The following is a 22,007-nucleotide window of genomic DNA, read 5'->3' as shown; positions in this document are numbered from 1 at the left end:
ACCTTGCTCCATACACCCTGGCCCGCAGACGGCGCCTACATAGAGTTACATCCTGGCTGAGGGATCAGAGGATCCGGTATCGCTGGGGGTTCCCCTGCAAACTCATATTTGAACTCAATAACCAACACCACATAATCTCCACTGAGGAGGAAGCAAAAAGTTTGATGGAAAAGGTCCCTGACGGGGCGGACCGCAACCCACGACCTCCGGTAGACGATGAGGCCACCTCTCGTCTTGATCCAAAGCCTAGGAGGGGAAGATCCCGCCGTAGGCCAGGGGGGGCGACAGCCCCTGACAGCGACCCAGACCTGGGGAAGACATCGAAGACCCCTGGCGGGGCTCCTTCACCGGCGTCCTCGGAGGAGAAGAGCTGGGCAGAGATCTGCACAGGATGAAGGTGAGGAAGTGGCTTATTAACCCACCAGAAGAAAAGGTTCCCTGTGAGGATGCCACCTACCCCCCGCCGAGACCCGAGGCGGGAGCCCAGCTGCGAGAGGATGGTACATACCTCCCAGCGGAGTTATCCCCTATGCCTGGACTTGGTACTCCCAGCAGACTTCTCCCCCACGCTCTGGTGTGTTCCACCCCCCTGGTTTCGCCCTTCTCTGCCCGGTCTCATGGAAGGCCCTCGTGCGGCCTGCCACCTGCAATTAATGATCGACTCTCCCATGTTAAACCCCAGTTTAAGCTCGGCAGCTACTTGCTACCCCTGAGCCTTAAGTTTTGATGTAGTTGGGCTCCGAAATTCCTTATTTGCAACCGACTTGGGCGCCAGACTGGATGGCGCCCGACAAAGATAGTACTCAGATCAACGTACCTTGGGGACTCTAATCACCGTAGATCTTGACGGAAATGACGAAAGTATTTGTTGCTGTAGACCTTTCTTATAAGTTTTTTATCGAGTTGTTTATTGAGTTTTCTTTCATGTTTTGTACCCACCTGCTGCTACCAGAGAAGATTTATGCTCTGACCCACCATGGCCCTCACCCCGGCCGGACCTCTGTACCCCACTCCAGGAAATGCATCCATACGGTGATGGCCGGTGGTTTCTCATTACCCATGGAACCTGAGCGACTGAGTCATGGCAACCCCTAGCTATAAATTTATCTCACTTAACGCGCAGGGCCTGAACTCCCCCCTAAAGCGAAAAGCACTTCTCCACAGATTGAGGTCTTTAGACGCCTCCTTCCTGTTTCTTCAAGAGACGCATCTTTGCCCAGCGGACGAATTCCGCCTGAATGACAGAAATTACCCCATTAGATTCTTTGCATCGAGCGGCCTGAAAAAGCGCGGGGTTGCCATCTTAGTGCACAAAGGGATCTCTTTCAAGACTCACGGTCAGTTTCGGGATGAAGAGGGGAGGTTCCTACTGGTCAACGCTACACTGGATGGCCGCAAGGTCACTCTAATCTCCATCTATGGCCCGAACTCTAACCAAAGTCAGTTCTTCACGAAGTTGTCCAAAGCCTTATTCGACCACGTTGAGGGGAAGGTGATTATGGGAGGGGATTTTAATGCAGTTATCAACCCCATGGCTGACAAAACACTACCCCCCACAGTAAACGATGGCAACAACTTCAAGGCCCTCACCTCTATACTGAGGGAACATTCCCTGATCGAGGTATGGAGATAACTTCACCAAGATGAAAGGAACTACACGTACTTTTCACCAGTACATGGCGGGTTCTCAAGACTCGACATGTTCATGATAGCCGATTCATTGATCCCAAATGTATTAGAAGCAGAGATTCTCCCAGAGGCATTAGCGGATCACTCCCCGGTCCTATTATCTATCTCACCCCCTCGAGTCACCCCTCCCATGAAACCCCCCTGGCGGCTAAATGACTTCCTACTAGATGACCCAATAATTCGGGCCCACATCAAGGAAACCATAGAGCTATATTACAGCGAGAATAACACGGGAGACGTGAGTTTGGGAACAGTCTGGGATGCAGGAAAGGCGGTATTCAGGGGCCACCTAATAGATCAGGGCGGGCAAAGGGGGAGATCTAGGAAATTGTTGCAAGAGCAATTAGAGGAGGAAGCCCTCAGACTGGAAGGGCTGCATAAGGAAAAGCCCACTCGGCGCACATTAAGGGACTTGAGGGTGGCCAAAAAAGCGCTGGAGGCACACCACGTGGGGAGGGCGGCCTATGGCATGATGCGCACTAAACAATTCTTTTAGACAAAAGGGAACAAAGCAAACAGGTTATTAGCAGCCAAAATAGGGAAGCAGACTAAACAAAATAGAATAGACTTCCTAAGAGACAAGACAGGCAGAGGCACGGTTTCAGAAGAGGGTAAATGCCACATCATAAAAGATTATTTCACGGAACTCGCTACCCCGCACATAGGGAACCCGGCCCTCATTGAGGAGTTCATAGACAAAGCAAAACTCCCACAAATACCCCAAACCCTGAAGGATACCCTAGAAGCGCCAATAACGGGGGAAGAAATAGAAGCAGTCATCAAATCCCTCCCCAATGGGAAAGCCCCTTGCCCAGTTGGGTTCTTAAACTAGTTATATAAAATTTTTGTGAAGGAACTCACACCGCATCTAACCACTTTATTTAACACCCTGTGGGAAGAGGGGTCAGTCACCACATCCATGGCCGAATCATTTACCACCCTAATACTAAAACCTGGAAAAGACCCAGCTGATTGCACCTCCTATCGGCCCATAGCTCTGCTTAATACCGACGGTAAAATTTTCAGCAAAATCATAGCGCGCCGTCTGGGAGAAGTACTACCTAAGTTAATAGATCGAGATCAGACGGGCTTCATCCAGGGTAGATCGGCCCATGACAACATCAGAAGAGCAATTGACCTGATAGCACTTGCCCCCTCCATTTCAGCTCCTCTCTCCCTATTGTCATTAGATGCCCATCGTGCCTTTGACAGCATGTCATGGGACTATCTACATTCGGTCCTGAAGGGGTTCGGGTTTAGCCCGCATTTCTCTAAACTGATACTAGCCAACTTCCAGATCCCCACCACCCAGGTCCGAGTCAACGCCCTTTGGACGTCGAGGATACCTCTGGGCAGAGGGACTAGGCAGGGCTGCCCACTATCGCCGTTGGTGTTTGCACTTGCAATGGAACCACTGGCCCAACATATCCGTCTACACTCCGAAATCCTAGGGATCACTCTGAAAGACCAGACACACAAAGTGGCCTTATACACAGATGATGTGCTCTGCTTCCTGCGAGAGGCCCAAACCTCAGTCTGCTGGATAAATTTGAGCAGACTTCGGGCTTCTCAATAAACACAGCCAAATCAAAGGGGCTGAACCTGTCCGAAACCCCCGAGGTATTAAGCGCCTTACAGAATAAATTCTCCCTCAGCTGGGAGACTGCCAAAATAACATACCTGGGAGTGTCCTTGACTGCAAGTTACTCGGGACTAGCGAAGGCCAATATTTCCCCACTATTTAAAGAAGCCAAGGAATCACTACTAAAATGGGCCCCCCAGGAAATCTCCTGGCTGGGGCGAATGTCAGCCGTTAAAATGACCCTATTACCTCGCCTTCTCTACGTATTCCAGGCGCTCCCAATTTATATCCCAGAGCGAGATCTACAAGACCTCCAGAAAGCTATATGCCAATTCATCTGGCAAGGTAAAACACCTAGAATACAGCGCAAGATCCTCCTTAGGAGTAGACAGCTTGGCGGCCTGGGGCTCCCGTCTACGGTAAGATACTATCGTGCATCTCAGATAGCCCCTATCCTGACATGGGGGCTCCAAGAGGACCCCCCTAAGTGGCGAGATATAGAGCAGACACTCACTGCGACCCCCTTATCCCACCTCCCTTTCCTGCCACGGGAAGCGCGAGCCTCCCAATTCCCACTCCTCCCTACCACGTGCGTCTCACTCAGATGCTGGGACAGACAGCTCACCCTAAGAGGACTGACCCCGGGCCTGGGCCCTATGACCCCGATCACGCAGAACCCCATCTTTACCCCGGGGCTTCAACCCAGATCCTATCATAAATGGTCCGGAAACAAGACCCTGAGGCTGCAGGAGATATACGCGGACGGTGTCCCCTTAACATTTATTCAGTGTAAGGAGAAATTCAACCTCCCAGAATCCGAAAGGTTTAAATACATCCAACTTAGGCACTGGACCACCAACCCACTAGTTAGGAAAGCCGCCAACAGACCCCCCATAGGCCTCGAACTAACGGCGATCGAAGGTCAGCGCGCCCATAATGTAGCTACATGCTATCGCCTCACAGAAATAGCCCCAGAGGAGGGGGAACTACCGTATATGGCATCATGGGGGAAAGAGCTGGGGAAAGAGATTTCTCCTGAATCGTGGCAGAGAATCTGGGCCAGAGCACACAAGTCCTCCAGATGCACGACAGTGAGGGAATGTGCACTTAAAATATGCTATAGATGGTATTTCACTCCGCAGAGACTGCATGCCATGAATGCTAAATACCCCCGAGACTTGCTGGCACGGGTGTGGGGCAAAAGGGGACCTGGGTCACATGTGGTGGCACTGCCCAACCATTCAATCCTTTTGGCTGGAGATTCGCTCCAAAATTAAAGACATCTCCGGATCCCTCCTCCCGCTGGACCCAGTGGTGATGGTCCTGGGAGATGCTCCTGAGGATGGGTCATATCCGCAATCCGGCCCTAGAGCACAGCTCATTACCCAGCTACTGATGGCAGCCCGCCTTACGCGCGCACGCTTTTGGAAAGAGCAGGAGGGCCCCTGTATTGCTCAATGGTGGGTCAAGGTCTGGGAAATCTTGGGAATGGAAAAACTAACAGCCGCACTACTGAATCGAACGGACAAATTTCGACAAATCTGGGGGCCTTTTTTAGACCACGTGGAAGATAAGGAACATATGTTCTTTCAACCAAAACTAATCAAATGCCTCCTCCAGCCCTGAGGATCCCACTAAAAACAAGGTACAGGGCTGATATAACACCAGAACACGACAATACTAGCTCCCAGGAGTAATGCCTGGATCACGGGGAGGGGGGGGGTGCAGATGGTAAAGAATGGGGTCCTCCCCCTTTCTTTTTTTTTTTTTTTGTTTTCCCTTTTTCTTTCCTTTCTCTTTAAACAATAGCAGCAACACATCCCCGAGAGTAACAATGATATCACAAACGAACAATAATGTCTAAAAATGAAATGTCAACCCACTGTTAAATTTAATCACTCTCGGCGCTACTCGTTGAGCACTAGGCAGGTGATTAATGAAGTAATGTTGCACTGCACTCAAATATCCTTGCCATTGTTTATACTGTTAAAGTTTGCACTGTGAACTGATGTTTCAATAAAAAAGATTTTGACAAAAAAAAAAAAAAAAAAACTATGATCGAAGAAACGATTAGCAGCACCCAAGCTGCAACCGAAAGTCGACCGCACTAAGGCGCTAACATCCGTAGAAGAGTTTGCGAAGGAAGGGCCCTCCAAAGCTCGGGATAGAAGAAGAAAACAATCCCACTCTGAACAGAGGGCCCTGAAGAAAGACCTAAAAGTCAACATGGAGAGGATACTAGCTGGTCCAAATGCTCCCATTATGAATAGGCGAAATGACATGAAACTCCTGCATTATATACCTGAATTTAGACATACAACCACCAATGGCATTTGGGTGGTTGAATTTGTGACAAAGGAAAATGGACTGGAGAATCCTTCACTTAGACTCACCATCAATTAAGAAAAGACTACTTGCAATTACCAAGTCGTGGGAGATAGCTGGAAGTCCTGCCCTCAGAGTACACCGGACCAGCGCTGTTCTGCAAGCACAAGGAAACCTGAAAGAAATGTTGAGGCCCATAAAAAAAAACTGGGTGAGAACATCTAGCCAAAGCAATCCCCAAATTCCTTTCTCCTATGAAATGTACAGTGCCTAACCACAGCACAAATGCTAACGGCCCGAAAACTGCAAAATCGGGCAAACCACATCAACCTGATCAACCCAGCTGGGAATGGCTGGTCGGAGCCTTAGGGATCCCTAAATTAAAGTAGGCTGGCTGTTCCCGAGACGATCAGGGACTCCCAATAGGATCCTGGAACACTAGAGGATTCAAAGCCCTTTTGAATGAAGGAGCTAACTCATTGGGGAAGTTTGATTGTCTGTTTCTCCAGGAGACCTGGTTGAAAACTAATCCGTACTGTGAGAGCTTTGAATCTCACCTAAATCCAGCGAGGAAAGGCATATTCGGTAGACCGTTACCAGGTCTTTTAATTCTGTAACATCTGGTTTTTCAGTAATTAGCCACAACATCTTCAACCCCTATGTGCAAGTGCTAAAATTTACTAGAGGGCCCCACTCGATGGCAAAGAAGTACTTGTTGGTCAATGTATATTGGAGGGTTAGCATGTCTCAAGAGGTGCAATTTGTGAGGTCCATAGTGAAGGTGAACTATGGCAGAATGGGATAATCTGTGTATCATCATCTGTGGGGATTTAAATATTCGCTTCTTGAACAGTGAAGGTTGGCCCTTGAAAGACTCTGAAGGATGACAGAGTGAGGTGCAGGGCCAGAGAATCATCCATTTGAGAGTTTCATATGTTAAATGCCTAATCGGAGGGTGATATGCCAAGTGCTAGTACATGGGGGAAGAGGCTTGTTAAGATCTTGTACTGATTATTGCTGTGTGTCAAGAAATCTGATTGAAACCGTCAATCTTTTCAAGGTAATAAAACAGTCGAGCGATCATGATCTATTGGCGATGGCTCTCCATGAGCCCTACTGCCCCCCACCAAAGGCCAGAATGGGCCTGGTAGTTTCCTGGGGAAATAATCGGCTAAGGATTCGACACCCGGAAGCTGAAAACATTGCCCACCGCTTTGAGGCCTCGCTTTTGGTGGATCAGAATACTGTGGAATATAGGTGGATACTGCAGGACCATCTGGTACCCAGTAACAGAAGAGGACCCTCTGATCTAGCCCCAAAGCATGCATATGGTCCTATAGTTCTAATGTCTAGAAGAGCAATGAGGGTGGATTATAGGAAATTAGAGAAAAGCCAAGCCCTAATAAACATGCGCTGATCCGTATCCGCAAGCAAAAGTATTGCAACTGGCTACTAGCTACAAGAGCCATGAGAATGTAGAGCGATGTGGAAAAAATGTTGAGTGTCGTTTGTCAGAAAAACATAAGGAGCTTATGGGAACTCCTCAACAACGGAGGCTTGCTTAGACCAGCTGCACCGACAGGTCAGGTAATGGATGAAAGGCGGGTGTCTCATTAACGGTCCCTCTTCGATAAGCATCAAGACTATAGTCCAGTCTTAATCAAGGACACTAATAAGAGCTGGCACTTTAGCCTGGAGAAAGGGGAGGTAAGAGCAATGATAGGAAAACTTAGCTCTTCCCGAGCGGCAGGACCGGATGGCCTATCGAACCAGGCGTTGAAAGAGAACATCGGCATCTTGGGTGACATGGCAAACTCTCTATTCAAACAGATTATGAAAACCAAGGACGTGCCAGCTACTTGGAGAGAGGCAGTTATAGTCCCTATATTTAAGAGGGGCGAACGAGGCGATCCCAAAAACTATCGCCCGATCGTCCTTTTAAACTCAATAGGCAAGTTGTTTGCTTCGGTGCTGTTAAGGGACCCGACTGCCTGGACATTAAAAACAGAGATTAGATCCTAGACAAACAGGTTTTGTCATCTTAAAACAGTTCTCTAAAGACACAAACCTGCACCTACATGGCCTTTTTAGACCTCGAGCAGGCTTTCGATTGTGTAAACAGGGGGCATCTGTGGAGGAAACTAATAAAATGGAATTGCCCGGCTGATCTGGTGGAGGCGATGAGAACCCTCTATTCCAACACTTCAATACAGGTCTGGCTATTAGCAAATGGCCAGCTTTCGAGAAAAATTGATACTTTCTGTGGACTAAAGCAGGGGTGCGCCTTGGCACGATTGCTTTTTAGTCTTAACATCTCAGACTTCGGGGTTTCTCAGGAAAAAACTCGAGCTATCCCCCCGAAGATGAGCACAACATGGGTTCTTTGGATTCTAAACGCCGACGACTTACGATTTTCTGGACCAAAAACCCACTGGTCTTTAGAAGCAGATTGATGTCTTTAATGACGACCTGAATGGGTTGCGACTTAACGTGGGAAAATCTAAGATAATGGTCTCGTCGTCGGATCATAGAAAACAAAAACCAAACTTTGTATGGAGAGTGGAGTCTGAGCCACTTGAAGTGGTGAATACGATGACCTACTTAGGAGTGGTCATTAATAAAAGCATTGATGAAAGGAGCCACTATATGTCACTCAGACGAAAGGTGGAAAACTTGTCGGTGCAGGGATCGCCCCTTCATAGAAAATATGGCAGCTTCTCACTATGTCCACTTATCATTTTCCAACGACAAAAGGTGCTCCAGATGCAGACATACGGGGCAGAAGTGATGTTAAATCAGCCATGCCAATCTTGGTGGGGAAACTTGAGGGAATCTTTTGGCGCAAGACCTTAAAACTGCCCAAGTCCCTCTATAGATCTACGATTAGACATGAATTGAGATTACAGTCACTGGTATCGGTAGTACTGTGGAAGTCAATGAGCCTCTTTAGGAAATCCATCCTGGTAGATGCAGAAGCTCTGTATGCAATCCTTTGCTTTGAGGCCAGTGAGCCGGACTCCAATCGAGATGACTGGAGAGCAAAACTGGTGGCGATTCCAGCGAATATTGACAACGAGCTGGAGGACTTTATTGTAATCCCCATGAAGTTAAAAAAAAAAAAAAAGCTCCAGGATCTAGACTGGATTGAAACACTTGAAATGAGAGGGAGGGACAAGCGGAGACCAGTGCTGATTTTGGAACAAAAGGGGCTAAAACAGTTACCAACATATCTCCAGAAGTTAACATCTTTCAAGGAGAACAATGTTTTGCTTAGATGCCGCCTAAACATCCTACCCACTAGGGAAGTAGAATTGGCGAGAAAGCAAATTATTCCAATAAACGTAATATAGGTTCTGCAGAGAGGAGGGCACTTCTGGATCTCAGCCCTGATGGAGGGCGACCCCGACTGCTGGAAAGGAAGATTGATGGGTGGGGTAGTGGGAAAGGGTAAGCGGAAGCCCGCCCGAGCGACTGACAAGACCCACCGGTCCTCAGTGATAGTCTGACACGCCTCCCAATGAGACGCAATGCGTCCTCCCACTGGGGTCTCGTGCGAGCGCAGAGAACCCTCATTTGGCTGGTTTTTCAGTGGCGGCACCACCTGAACCGGAGGAGGAGGCGGCGGCTGAGGAGCAGGAGAAATATCGACTCTGCTGCTGCCTCCGGCGGGAATTTCGGTCTAGAAAACCCCTGTAGCCAGAGGAGGACCAGGGTTGTGACAACGGTCTCTGTGTCCTAAAAGGTGGTTTCACCAGGACAGACAAGGACTTTCGGTCTAGGTGCTATCCTTTGTTTTGGTCAGCTCCACATCTGTTGTGGAATGAAAAAGCTCCTTGCCATCAAACGGCAGGTCCAAAACCTTATCCTGCACCTCCTTAGAGAACCTGGTGGTGTGCAGCCAAGACTGACAAGAAGTATCCAAACTAAGCATAAGGCCCCGGGCCGAAGTGTCGACATGATGAGCCGCAGCCTCCAGCAGATCCTGAGCCAGGACCCTGGAATCCGACAAACCCGCCTTGAAGTCCTGAAGCTTTCCAGCGGGGATGAACTCCTCAAACCCCGACAGACCTTTCCACATTTTCATATTCGCCCCTGCTAACACCAGTTCTGCATTGGCCTGACGCAATTGCAGGGCCGAGTTAGCAAAAATCTTCCTCTCAAGGGAGTCCAGAAGTGTATCCTCTTTGCCCAAGACCTGTATAGCCGTCGTAGAAGAGGATGCCACAGGTCTGGACTGCAAAGTGGCCGCAGCCACCACCGTGGAGGAGGTGGGTGGACATGACGCTAAGGCCACCTCTTCCGAAGAATGAAGCCTGTAGCGTGCGTCAATTTTCTTGACGAACAGTCCAGAGTGTGGTCTCTTCCAGACTCTACGGAACTCGGCCAAAACGTCCTCCTGCAAGAACAAGCCAGTACGTACCGAAGGATACAAGGTGAATGTCCCCGAAAGCATGCGCTCCTGCAGAGCGGATGCGTCGGGTACTGGAACATCCAACATACACATGTCCAGCACCGGTCGTGAAAGGCTCTGATAGAGCAGGGCTGGTCTTCGCTGTCCTGATCGCCCTGCGTGTCATCCGACAGGTCCTGATCAGGCTGAACCACATCAGCACCCCAACGACCTTGTCCACTGGGGACAACGAATGCAAGGGTGGAAGAGTTGGGGCAGGCCCCTGCAGGTAAAGGTGGCACCGGCAGAACCACCGGAGATGCAGGTGGAACAGACGGCGCAGGCGGACATATCTCCCTAAACAAGCCCCTAAAGTACTACTTCATGGGGTCGAAACGCATACGTTTTTGAAACTTGCCGAAAAAAACGTCCTCCACCGTCTACTTTGGAGCGGCCGGAGGAGGCCTCTCATGAGGAGGGTCATTCCAAGGGAGCAGGGGAGAGGATTGCCAAGAAGGCCCATCACCAGAGGTGTCCACATAAATCAAGGGTGCCGATGCCGCAGGCAGCGAGACACTGTGCGGAAGGGGCATCCGGGCGTACCAGTCAAACTGGATGAAACAGATGTGCACAAGGAAGCTGATGTTCACCTACGGAACCAACCCCTACACTGTCATGGGTATCAGGCAGGTAGTTGGGGCAAGCTGGGTGGAGGCTTGGCAGGCCTGGCATAGGCACACAAAGAACCCATAACAAATCCTTTCATTCCTTCCTGTTACCACTTCCTGTTGCCAAACAGGAAGTGCATGATGACTCATGAGCTCTCTAGTGTTTGGGTGCGGCTGGCTATATAAGCCACACCCAAGATTCTTCCAGTGCTTCGTGGTGTTACTGTGAGCTGTATCAGCAACACACTTGCCATGCTCTGATCTGCTTGTAAGAAAGCTCAGTCAGTCAGTCAGTCTCTCTCTCTCTCTCTCTCTCTCTCTCTCCTCGAGGCGCTAATACCACATAATTTCTCCTGCAAGGGAAAGGGCGAGACATTACCAGGCGCGCTCGAATTGAAGGCACTGTGCAAACCCAACAGCAGCTAGCTTCTACACGCAGCGCTACTCACCCACAAAAATACTGGCAAGACAATACGGACAATTTTGGACACACAACCTTCTCCGTGCAATGTTCACTTGTGGGAATGACTTTCTAGCCAGTGAAGAAACTGGCGCTTTGAACTCTCGGCCTCGCTGTGAAGGCATAAAACAGCGTTTGGCATCTGAACTCAGCCTACAGACATTGGCGCCAATCACATGAGTGAATCGCGCCCCTGCAAATGCACGATGGAGTGCACACCCTACTAAAGATCAAGGTAAGCCCATAGGGGGACATCACAGCACACAGCAAAGAGAAGGTAAGGGCCCAGGGGAATCGGGTGAATTCAGGTCCGAGTGTACACCTTGTATTTGACAGGTATTCCTCCGGGTGAAACAGGGGAAGTGAAGACTCTGGGTCAAGGGAGGCTCATCCATGGCTCCTGCAGAGACACAGGTGAGTGGGACATACACCTAAGGCGGATGGCGTAGTTGTAAGGGATGCATCCAAAATGGCCTCCGTGGTCTTGGCAGGAACGGCCGCCATTTCGTCGGCACCTGAAGAGACCTGCGACAGGTGTGGAAGTGAGGCAGGGGTCCCCACAGGTGGGTCAGGGGTCTTCATTTTAGCCTTAACCCAAGGAACCTCTGCCGAGCCGGTACTGGGTGGCTTAGGATGTTTATGTGACATGCTAATAGCCAAACTAGCCTTCGCAGGAAGGACCTCGGCACTGCCGGTAAAGAAAGAATTACGGTTCAAAACCTCACTCCTTGCCCCCTCAATAGTTCTGGGGTCACCACAAGAGCGGGAACGTTGAGTAACACCTTTCACCGACACGGCCTTAACAGGCCTCTCAGAACTGTTGGTCACCTTAGCCTCTAAACGAGGGACCTCGGACCAGAGTCCGGTAGAAGCCTCTTCACGCCGGGCCTCGAACTGCCGTTCGGTATCAACAAGCGCACCCCGGGATAATTGAGGGAAGCTCCAATCAAGGAGGCCTCGGAGCGAGCTCCGGTACCCCACGACTCAGTAGAACTAGGTCTACAGACAGCCCCCACAGGAGGGGCCTCAGATTGTGATCCAGTGTCAACAGGCCCCTTACGAGACCCTCAGAGAAAACTCTGGTACACTCTTTAGGCCCAGACGACACCTCAGGGCAAGCCCCGGTAACAGAGCCCTTGACGCTCCTCCCAGACCGGGAAGACCCCGGAAAGGAGTCCCTCAGCTGGGGTGCCCTAAAAAGTAAGGAACTTACCAGGCTTTTCTTCTTCTCGTCAATGAAGGATTGGAAATGCGTAGGGGGAGTGCGCTGAAACAACACCTCCCACTGCTCTAACCAACGTTGAATCGCCCGGACCGAAAGGGAATCGCAATAAAAACACGAGTCCCACCGGTGATCAGGACCCAAACACACTAAACAAAGAGGATGGGGATCCGCCCTAGCGAAGCTGACGGGAAGAACAATTCAGGAAGTCTAGCTGAAATGGCATAGACAGACTATCACGCGATCGCAAGCGAGAGCCAGAGAGGAGGAAATTGGAAGAAAAAAACCTTCTGCAGATTCAAGTGTGTCCAGTCTCGAACAAGCAGAGAAAAGGACTGATGGGCGATGCTGAGCTAAAATGGGTGGGATTACGGCCGCGTGCAGTACCCCGCGTACAAGAGAGGAAGGACTAACATTTTTGCTAAATTTTGATGCTTACAAAATGCTTCGGTGCCGTCCCACAGGACGGAGTAATGTCCCATAAGTATGGAGAAAAGGGCAACACTTAACACCCCTCGGGATGAACACATATCGCAAGATGAAGGACTAGAGTTTACCATGACAACTGCAGGGAGGTGGAGAGACTTCCGAGTGTGCGGGAGACCAGGGTTACCATGGAGGGACTTAGCAGAGGCTAAAGAGAATTGGTAGCGTCCTAGGTTGAACAATAGACAGAGGGCATAAGGGTTGAAGGGGAAAGAGTGGTGACCGAACAGATGAGCCACGAGGACCAGGTAGCTCAAGGGCACTAACTGGGAGCCCCTCTACTGAGAAAGAACATGGGTCAAATACCACATTCTGTAGAATTTCTTCCACTCGGGAGGGTCTACAACCACGTTTTAGCTCACTGCACCCTTCACAGAGGAGAAATACCCCTGAATACAAAAAGAATGTGGAATATCCAGAAAAAAAAAAGCTTATAGATCTTAAATATGGGGGTCCTTGACACTGCTACGCAAATAGCTCTGATGCACGTATGCATGTTTCACATGTCTGGTAATGAAAGCAGGAGCACGTGTGTTTAGGAATACAGGTGTTACGCTCACCTGGCTCCCACAGAGGCGCGATCTGGACTGGACTGCTGCGGTCTCCACCAATGTGACGCATAGGGCCGAGATGACGGACTGGACTGGCCCACCTAGCTTCGTTTGCTTGGCCCGTAGGAATATTCTTCTGCAAGTGGAAAAAGGAAATTAACCACCCGTGGAGTTGAGCGTAAATCCCCCCACCCTGCTGTTCTCCCCACTGATCACCTTGGATGTTCCCTCTTATAGTCTCACCTGATGATTTGAAAAGATGAGCTCTCCATCCTGCATTGAGCGCAGGGGCGCGTAGATAACCAGTTGCTTCACTGGCTCGAAGGAATTGGTGAGTTCCAGGACAATATTGACTCCGATATTCCCGGCAAGACGCTGTAAGTATGTAGTTTGTAAGAGTTCAAATGCCTCACTTTCACTCTTGTCCGATTCCTTGCAGGTTGCAGCTTGACCCTACTGAAGAGTTCCTCGTGGCAACCGGTAATGTTCTGGTAAGGATTTGTATTATCCAACACAGTTCGATAAAATAATGTCCATATGTAACCTGTTGCTTTCTCCCTTATTCAGGCACTGAGAGAAAGTATGAAGTCTCGGGGAATAATGCCTCCGGTGGTAAAATCAGGTAAGTCTTTTGTGGTGAGGAGGGTTCTCCTTGTTAGTCCCTTGTTTCACCTTGCTGTCCTTTTGTTTCCCCTTAGGGGCCGGGGTTCGGCTAGAATGCAGTGGAAGCTGCGCCGACCCGTGAAGAAGAATAGTACCCCCGGTGGTAAAATCGGGTAAGTCTATGGGGGTATTCCTCTGTGTATTCCCTTGGCTCACCTTGCTGTTCTTGTCTTCTCCTTAGGTGCCGGAGTGCGGCGGTAACATGCAGGAGGATGCAGTGAAATGTGAAGATGCTGCGAAGGCCGGCGAGTTCAGCACGGCGCTGCAGTAGCCGAGGCCACGCGCATAAAATAACTTCTTTCTTCCAGCTCGAAGGCGCGATGGACTGACTCTCCATATGAGCCTGGCGCCATATGCGCCAGGACTGCACCCAAATAGCCCCTAGCAGGGGTTGTTGGGCTTGCTTGGGGTAACTTGATGCTTGCTTGGGGTAACTTGATGCCTGCTTCCGGGGTTGCTGGACTTGGTCTGGGTCCCCGGGGGTAGGCATGACAACAGGCTTCCTGGAGAACTGCATATATGTGTTTAAAAGGCTATTTTCCAACAATAGATAGAGTTTTGGGTATCCAGTAATAAAGTCGCCTGTATTAGGTAAGTTTTTCACATCAATGATAAATGTCCCTGACCTGTGTTAACAGCGGAACGATTTTTACCTCATCCCTAGTTAAAGGGGAATCTTTTTTCCCCCTCTCACCTAGTCTTTTACTCTTTTTATGGGTGACCTTTTTATGTCTCTCCATAGTGTATGCTTGAAGTTATAGTTTCCAACAACTTTTGGGCTTAGGCTGGGTTGCCTCTCTTGGTTTCTCTGTTAATTTCTCTTTGATGTACTTGGGTGAACTACACTTCCCAAGAAGTAAAGAGGGATTTCCATCCCCCTTTACATTTTATAAAGTGAGACAGCACACCCCACCTTATGAGGAGTGCTGGGGGATACAATGTATCCCCTTTCTTAATAACCTGGTAACATTTTGTTACAATTGCAAGAGTTACATGAATGGCTGGTGGCAGTGATTTTACCTTTATGACTTGGTCTTTATTACTCGCAGACTGTTAATTCAGCACTGGAATTACACAGAAGGGACACCATTTTTCCAAAACGGTGGGCTCTTTTTTTAACCATTTCTGGTGTGCTTGCTGCTTCTGAGGTCTTCCCCTGCCATTCTAGGCGGGAATGACCTCAGTGGCTATTTTGTCTTTAGCGGGAATCCTGTGGATTCCCCACCCAGGCTCCAGAGTCTGGAAAGGCAGGAAGCGAGGGAGGAGTCCAAAACTCTGCAGCCCTTTGGTCTTCCACCTTGCGTAAAAGGGAACAACTCCCAGTGTGGAGAGAATGCAGAGTTTGCGCTGTAGTTCCCGACACAAATTCCGAACCTGGAAGCTGCTGACAAGTTGACCACTGGAGCCAAAATCGGAGAGGATGATGAAGGAAATGCGGCTGAGACAATTTCCAGCGACCAGAGAGCCTGCTGTGTAACCAGAGCCTGCTGTAGCCCTTCCTTCGAATCAATCTGGGGATCCCGAAACGGACAGCCACGGCCCAGAGCCTGGTGAGATCCACTAGACAACACCACCTGCATTTTGAGCCATCCCACGCTGTGCTGTGACCTTGCGGGACTGCAATACCCAGGGACATCGAGCCACTGCAATGCGCACGGTCTTCCGAATTCCAAATCTTGCTGAACCTTTGTGGGCATTCTGCTGGACCTCCAGAGACATGAATCGGGCACGTAAAGTCCCGTCACCAGAGTGCTGGACTTTGCAAACGACAAGAATCCAACCAGCAATATTCGGTCTTCTTCTGTGCTCCTGAAAAAGGCGCCAAATCCAGAGCCACATCCAGCCATGAGGAAAATCTTGCCTCGAGCCTTCTTCCGTGATCCCTGCTGTAAAGTTCCTTCCAGTCCCGTCTTCCGTTGTCTAGACAAAGGAATCCATTGACCGGGTTTTTGGCTGCATAGCCTAAAGTCTTCCAACTGCAACACTTCTGTGTTGAAGTACTGTGTTGGCTGGGGTATTTACTTACCTTTAGTTTCTTGAGATTCCTGTGTATCCTTGGGGTGCTACTGTGATTGGGAGGTCCCTCGTCCAGTTCACCGAGGATCACTGCTGGAATCCTCCTAGGGTGTCTTCTCTCGAAATCCCTGGACCCTAACTAACTTTCAAAGTGAACTACTTCTTTGCCTAGTCTTCCTCAGGAACTCTGACTTTGCCTGCAATTAAGCCTTATCTCACCCTGCCTACTGCTGGCTCCTACACCACTAGGGTCCCTCTTCTGCCTGTGTCGTTCTGCAGGGCTCTATCCTCTCACCCTTGTTTTTCAACCTCTACTTGGCCCCTTTGGCACACCTGATCTCTACCTTCTCCTCCAACTTTCAATGTTATGCGGATGACACTGCTTTCCTTCAGGCTCCCCTCAGCCTCCTTTCCTCTCGCTCATTCCAGACGGTCTATCCGCAATTCAGGATTGGTGCACCTCCAATGATCTCTGCCTTAATGCCAGTAAGACAGAGATCCTTCTCATTGGGACCCCTGGCCCTGCTTTCCCTCTCTCACTCTGGCCACCTGCCTTGGGCCCTCTTCCTTCGTCTTCCTGTGAGGCAAGAAACCTTAGGGTCATCTTTGACTCCACTCTCTCCTTCTCCTCACATCTTGGATGTCGCCAAGAAGTCCCACTACCAGTTGCACCTCCTCAAAGGGACTCGTCCCTTTCTCACTTTCCCCCAGAAGCTCACTGTCTCCAAAGCCCTGGTTCTCTGTAGGCTGGATTACTGCAACAGCCTCATTCTCAATCTGCCTTCCTGTTTTCTCTGTTCTCTGCAACTAATTCAGAACAGGACTGCAAGACTTCTCCTTGGCCTCAAGCCCAGGGACCGTATCTCTCCACCCCTGAAATCTGTCCACTGGCTACCGGTGGCTGCAAGGATCATGTTCAAGACCCTTTGCATTGTCCAAAGGGCTTTCTGGGCCAGGCCTGTACTACATCCAATGCTCTGTTCCAAAATACCTTCCTTCTTGAGACCTTTGCTCAGCTATCTCCAACTCTCTAAGGGTTAGACTCTTCTTAGGGCAGAGAGTGGGGGGTAGATCTCTCTCCTCTGCAGGTGCCTCCCTCTGGAATGGCCTCCCTGCCACTCTTAAACTTAAGCCGGACCACCTTAAGTTCTGGAAGCAGCTCAAAACGTTTCTCTTTTGCTCTGATTTCTCTCTCTCCCTCCCCTGCCGACTTCCCTGACCTACCTGTCTGATGTACCGACTGGTTGCTTGGCTACCCTCAGAGCCTCACTGGGTACCAGGCTCTTCCTTGATCAGTCACCCTTGCACTGCCTCTGGGCCTACCACGCACTTAGGAGCTGTAACTGTAATACTTGCACTACCCAGAGCTGCGCTGCCATGGCTGCACTTACAGAGCAATGATGCCCTGTTTGTCCCTCCCCTCTCTTGCACTCCTCCCTTCACCCCCTCACTTTCCCCTTCACTTCTCGTTCACACTTGCACGATATGAATGACACAAGACCTAGTAAGATCATTTGTCTTGTCCTCCCTCTGTCTTCCCTCCCTTGTCTTGTCACGCCTAGAAACACTTGTGTACATGCGCGTTAAAGACTTATAGCATAATAGTAAATATATTACCAGAAGCACCGAGGAAAGGCTAACTCTTTATATTTTACTTTTCCACAGGTCATCTTCAAATGATATTGAAAAAGGAGTGCCATTTCAAGGATGTGTGAAAATATAATCCCAAAAGGAATTAGTGATCATATTTGGTTTTTGTCCTAACCAAATTCAAGTGCAAAATGTACTGGTACAGCTGTGGGAGCAGTTTGTGATCACATACATTTCAGGAGACTGATCTCTTTCTAAAATCCGAGACTACACCATTTGAAATGTCAGGAGATGCTTCACTTCAGGAATGATTTTATTAAAATGCAGTTCAAGTATTAGATGTACTTTCTCCATTTTCACTCTGTGTCTGCGCTCAGAAGCAGGCTTTGGATTTGTGCATGGATTCATGCACCACAGTACATAAATAGCCCTGACAAATTACCATATTACATACAAAGAGAAAGGATTCATCACTGCTCATGTACAGTCACAAACATTGTATAACAAAGTTACATTCTTGTGAGCAGGAAAAATGATACAAAAGTAAAGGCAAGATACTGTTTTGTGGATTTTCAGAATCTACATGTAGGATGGGTCTTAAAACATGTCTGCAGTAGCACTCCCTCACACAGCGATATACCAGTTTGTACCGATGCCACTATTGAAAATGGGATGGGAAAATGTGAATGAAAATGCAAGACGGTCCCATTTGTTTTTTGTCAATAGTTATCAATGGATGAACCACAATGTGGATTCATCTTATTTAGAAATCAAAGACCTACTAAAGAAACGTGTACTCCCTCTGCAAACATTAATAAAGTAGTAGGAAAAATGTTAAGGGCATACTGAGTAGGTTAAGAAAGGACATTAGTTTGAGATTAGTATAAATATACTAGCTTAAACGTGACAAACAGGAAATTACAGTAATATAGATAAGATGTCAATGGTCAATCATGAGTTCATCCATGCTTTGCAGGTCTGCATTATCGTCTGATAAATGCAATTCTGGCCAACTTTGGTTGTCTTGTATAAGGACAGTGGATATGATTTCAAAACTTACCTTATTGTTGGGTCACTATTTGAGGTAATCCATACTCCTGCAAAGTTGTTTGCATAAATTTTGTTCTCAATGAATTGGCCTCTTCCTTTTTCATGGACATATATTCCTCCTGTTTGGCCATGGTGTATTTCACATCTAACAACAGTTGGATTGGCAAAGGCTTTAACCTCGAAGCCAGCTATTCTATTCCTATGTATGTTACAGCTTTCAAAATAACCCTACAATGAGAAATAATTGCATTTACCTTAAGAGAATTAAATATTATAAACAAGTATGATGGGTAGGTTAACAAAATACAGTAAAAATATGTTAACAAGAACTACTGCTCCAATTCCATACCAGGTCTACATATATGTTACTATTAACTTGTAGTTTTTACTTACCTTTAATGAAGAGGGTGAAGCATGGTTGTCAGTAGCACAATTAATTGTTTGCAATCAAATTATTGAAGCTGTCTAGCTAGGAAATAGGAAATCAACGTGTTGCTGTCAGTTGAAGTGCCTGCAACCAAACCTTTTGTGAGATCACCAGGAACCCCACACTTCAACTTGATATACATTCTTTTTTGTGTGGTGTCTTTCCAGATCAGCTTACTGGGTGATCATATTTACCTCACAGAGTTTAGGGTTGATTTCACTGGAAATTTAGCAGGTTGCAATTGACAAGAGTGTTATTGCAATAGAACAAGTTCTTCTTGAAAGAAACAATCTACCTCCAACAGCCTCCCCATCTTTTGAAATAGTTCCTGGTGCGGTTTTGATCCGGACATTTGAACATTTTCACCAATGGGTGTAGTTCAACTTTATGACTGCTCTGCCAGGTGGGAAGTAGCTGGTACATCTATGGAACAGCAAGTGGCTCCAAACCTCATGCACACCCAACTTACCACCATGCACCCAACAAGAAAGCACAGTTTAACTGCTACAAAGATTGCATTTAAAAAAAGCAGCAATTAGAATATTCCAATCAAACGAGAGTTAAGGTGGTGGGTGGTAAGATATCGAGATTGTATTCATCATAAAGAACATTCATTTGTTCTTGTAACGTATAGTTTGTTAGACTGGATTTCTACATTCTGGCCTGGTGGACTGAGGTGTCAGAGGCCAACCAGGTTAGTGAACAGGGAAAACTCTGGGAGCTGTAGCCAAACCAATTAAGGTAGCATGGAGAGTGGTCAATACTAAGTCTCAGGAAGGGTGAGCCTTGTAGCAGGTTCACGATGAGTCCACACAGCAAGTAAGCAAGAAGTTACTTACCTGTAATTATTGTTCTCCAACATGGGTCTTGCATGGATTCACATGCTCATGAATATTCCCTGCCGTCAGGCTGGGAATCCTCGGTAAAAGAAAAAAGCTGTTTCACTTTCATTTACAAACTGCATTTCTCCTTTAAACCAATCACTGTCCTCTGGGTCATACTGCCCCATCCAATGACAGTCCGCTCCTCTGGCAGTCAGCTTCAGATTTGATAAGCATGTAAAGTGGCAGTATGACCAAGACGAGCCTCAGAGGGTACAGAGGGAGAGTTTGCATGTGAATCCATACCAGACTCATACTGGAGAACAATAGTTACAGGTAACTTGATACTTCTCCAGCATGGGGTCTGGCATGGATTCACATGCGCATGAATGAAGAATACATAGCAGTACAACATTACACAACCACTAGGAGGTGGCAAAGCTCAACAGAAGCAATCAACTCTTACCTCTGGAACATACACACCTCAAGCGAAAAGGTTGCGTAGCACTGATTGATCGACTCTTTACTCCTCCCTTGCATTTACTCCTCCCTCGAATCCCTGTCGATGCAGTAGAAGAAGATCCAGAACCACTGGAAGCTTGACCGGAGGAGACACCGACAGACTGAGAAATTATAAATTACTCACTGTAATGACCAACGTCCCTCGGTAGGGACTAGAGACAGAACCTTTTTCACCAGAAAAAACCTTCTTCCCCTTTATGTTTGAGGCGCGCAGGGGTGCAGCCCTGGGAGCATGCGCTCCCCTGACTCCGCCCACCGGCACCACTCAGTCCCCATTGACGCGTCGACAATATTACCATTGCCTAATGACACCAGTTTTATTAGGGGGAGGATGGTGGGACAGATGGAGGAAAGGGGAATATGGACTAGGAGTATGTTTGTTATTACAGTGATTAACTTATAATTACTCCTACTTCCCGTCCCCTTTCGTCCATACTGTTTGGGCAATTACAACTGAATGTAGCCCGAGAGTGGAGAGGTGACCGTCCTTAAGAAAACAAGTTCCTTAATACTACCTGCCTGAATGCTGCATCTGACCTGGAGCCGGAATCCAAACAGTAGTGTTTGCAGAAGGCCGAAGGAGTGGCCCATGTGGCTGCCCTACTGATGACCTGCCAAGGAACGTACCTCTGGAACGCAACTGCCGTGGCAGCGTGGGCATGCATGTTCACTGGAAATGGCTTGTGCTGCCCCTCATTGGCCTCCTTGATGGCCGAAACCATCCACCTTGCTATAGAGGCCTTGGATGCCTGATAACCCAGCCTTGACCCTCACCCCCCGCCGAAGGTGACAAAGAGCGTTCGACTTGCAGAAGCTCTTTGTCATGTCCAGATAGAATTTCAGAGCGTGCCTGACATCCAAGCAGTGCAAGACTCTTTCAGCATCGTCCTTCGGATCCGCAAAGAAAGTAGGTAACACTGTCTCCTCATTTAGATGGAAAGAAGAGACCACTTTAGACAAGAAGAGCTCAGGATGTGCTCTCAGGACCACCTTATCTCTGTAAAAAGTAGTGTACAGTTCTGACACCACCAGTGCCTGAATTTCACTAACTACATGCAGACGTAAGACCGACCGAGAGAGCTGTTTTAATGGTGACCAGCCTGATGTCCGCAGACGCCATTGGTTCGAAAGGTTTGTGCGCCAGGGCGCACAACACTACGTTGAGGTTCCACACCAGGTGTGGCTTCTTGATAGGCGGGTAAAGCCTGGTGAGGCCCGCCAGATGTTGCTTAACCACCGGGTTGGAGATAGAGAAAACCTCCTCCTCAAGTTCTGGTAGGCTCCTATGGCCACCAGGTAGGTACGGCAAGTGTCTGTTTGCACTCCTGAGTGTGCGAGGTGTGCGGAGAAGGATAGCACATTGTCCAACATGCAAGCAAGCGATCTCCTTTGATTTTACCCAGTGGCAAAACCTAGTCCATTTGCTTTTGTACTGGCTCCTACTAGGGTTGCTCCTAGCAGCCTGAATGTCTAGGTTAGCCTGCGACAGCCGTAGATGCTTTAGTGCGACTTGCTCAGGAACCACGCTGCGAGGGCCAACTTCTG

General features: G+C 48.6%; 1 protein-coding gene across 2 annotated transcripts in view; it reads right to left on the bottom strand.

The window, feature by feature from the left end:
• FBXO11 (F-box protein 11) overlaps positions 1-22,007 on the bottom strand; it is a 911,561-nt gene that overhangs the window by 605,110 nt on the left and 284,444 nt on the right. For both annotated transcript variants that reach the window (XM_069608416.1, XM_069608415.1), the window contains exon 12: positions 18,703-18,920. In XM_069608416.1, the coding sequence (XP_069464517.1) occupies positions 18,703-18,920 (218 nt within the window). The remainder of the gene's footprint in view (positions 1-18,702; positions 18,921-22,007) is intronic.

The sequence above is a fragment of the Ambystoma mexicanum genome, chromosome 4q, assembly GCF_040938575.1.
Source record: "Ambystoma mexicanum isolate Mex_15411 chromosome 4q, UKY_AmexF1_1, whole genome shotgun sequence".
Lineage (NCBI taxonomy): Eukaryota > Metazoa > Chordata > Amphibia > Caudata > Ambystomatidae > Ambystoma > Ambystoma mexicanum.
This window is presented reverse-complemented; position numbering and strand designations above follow the sequence as displayed.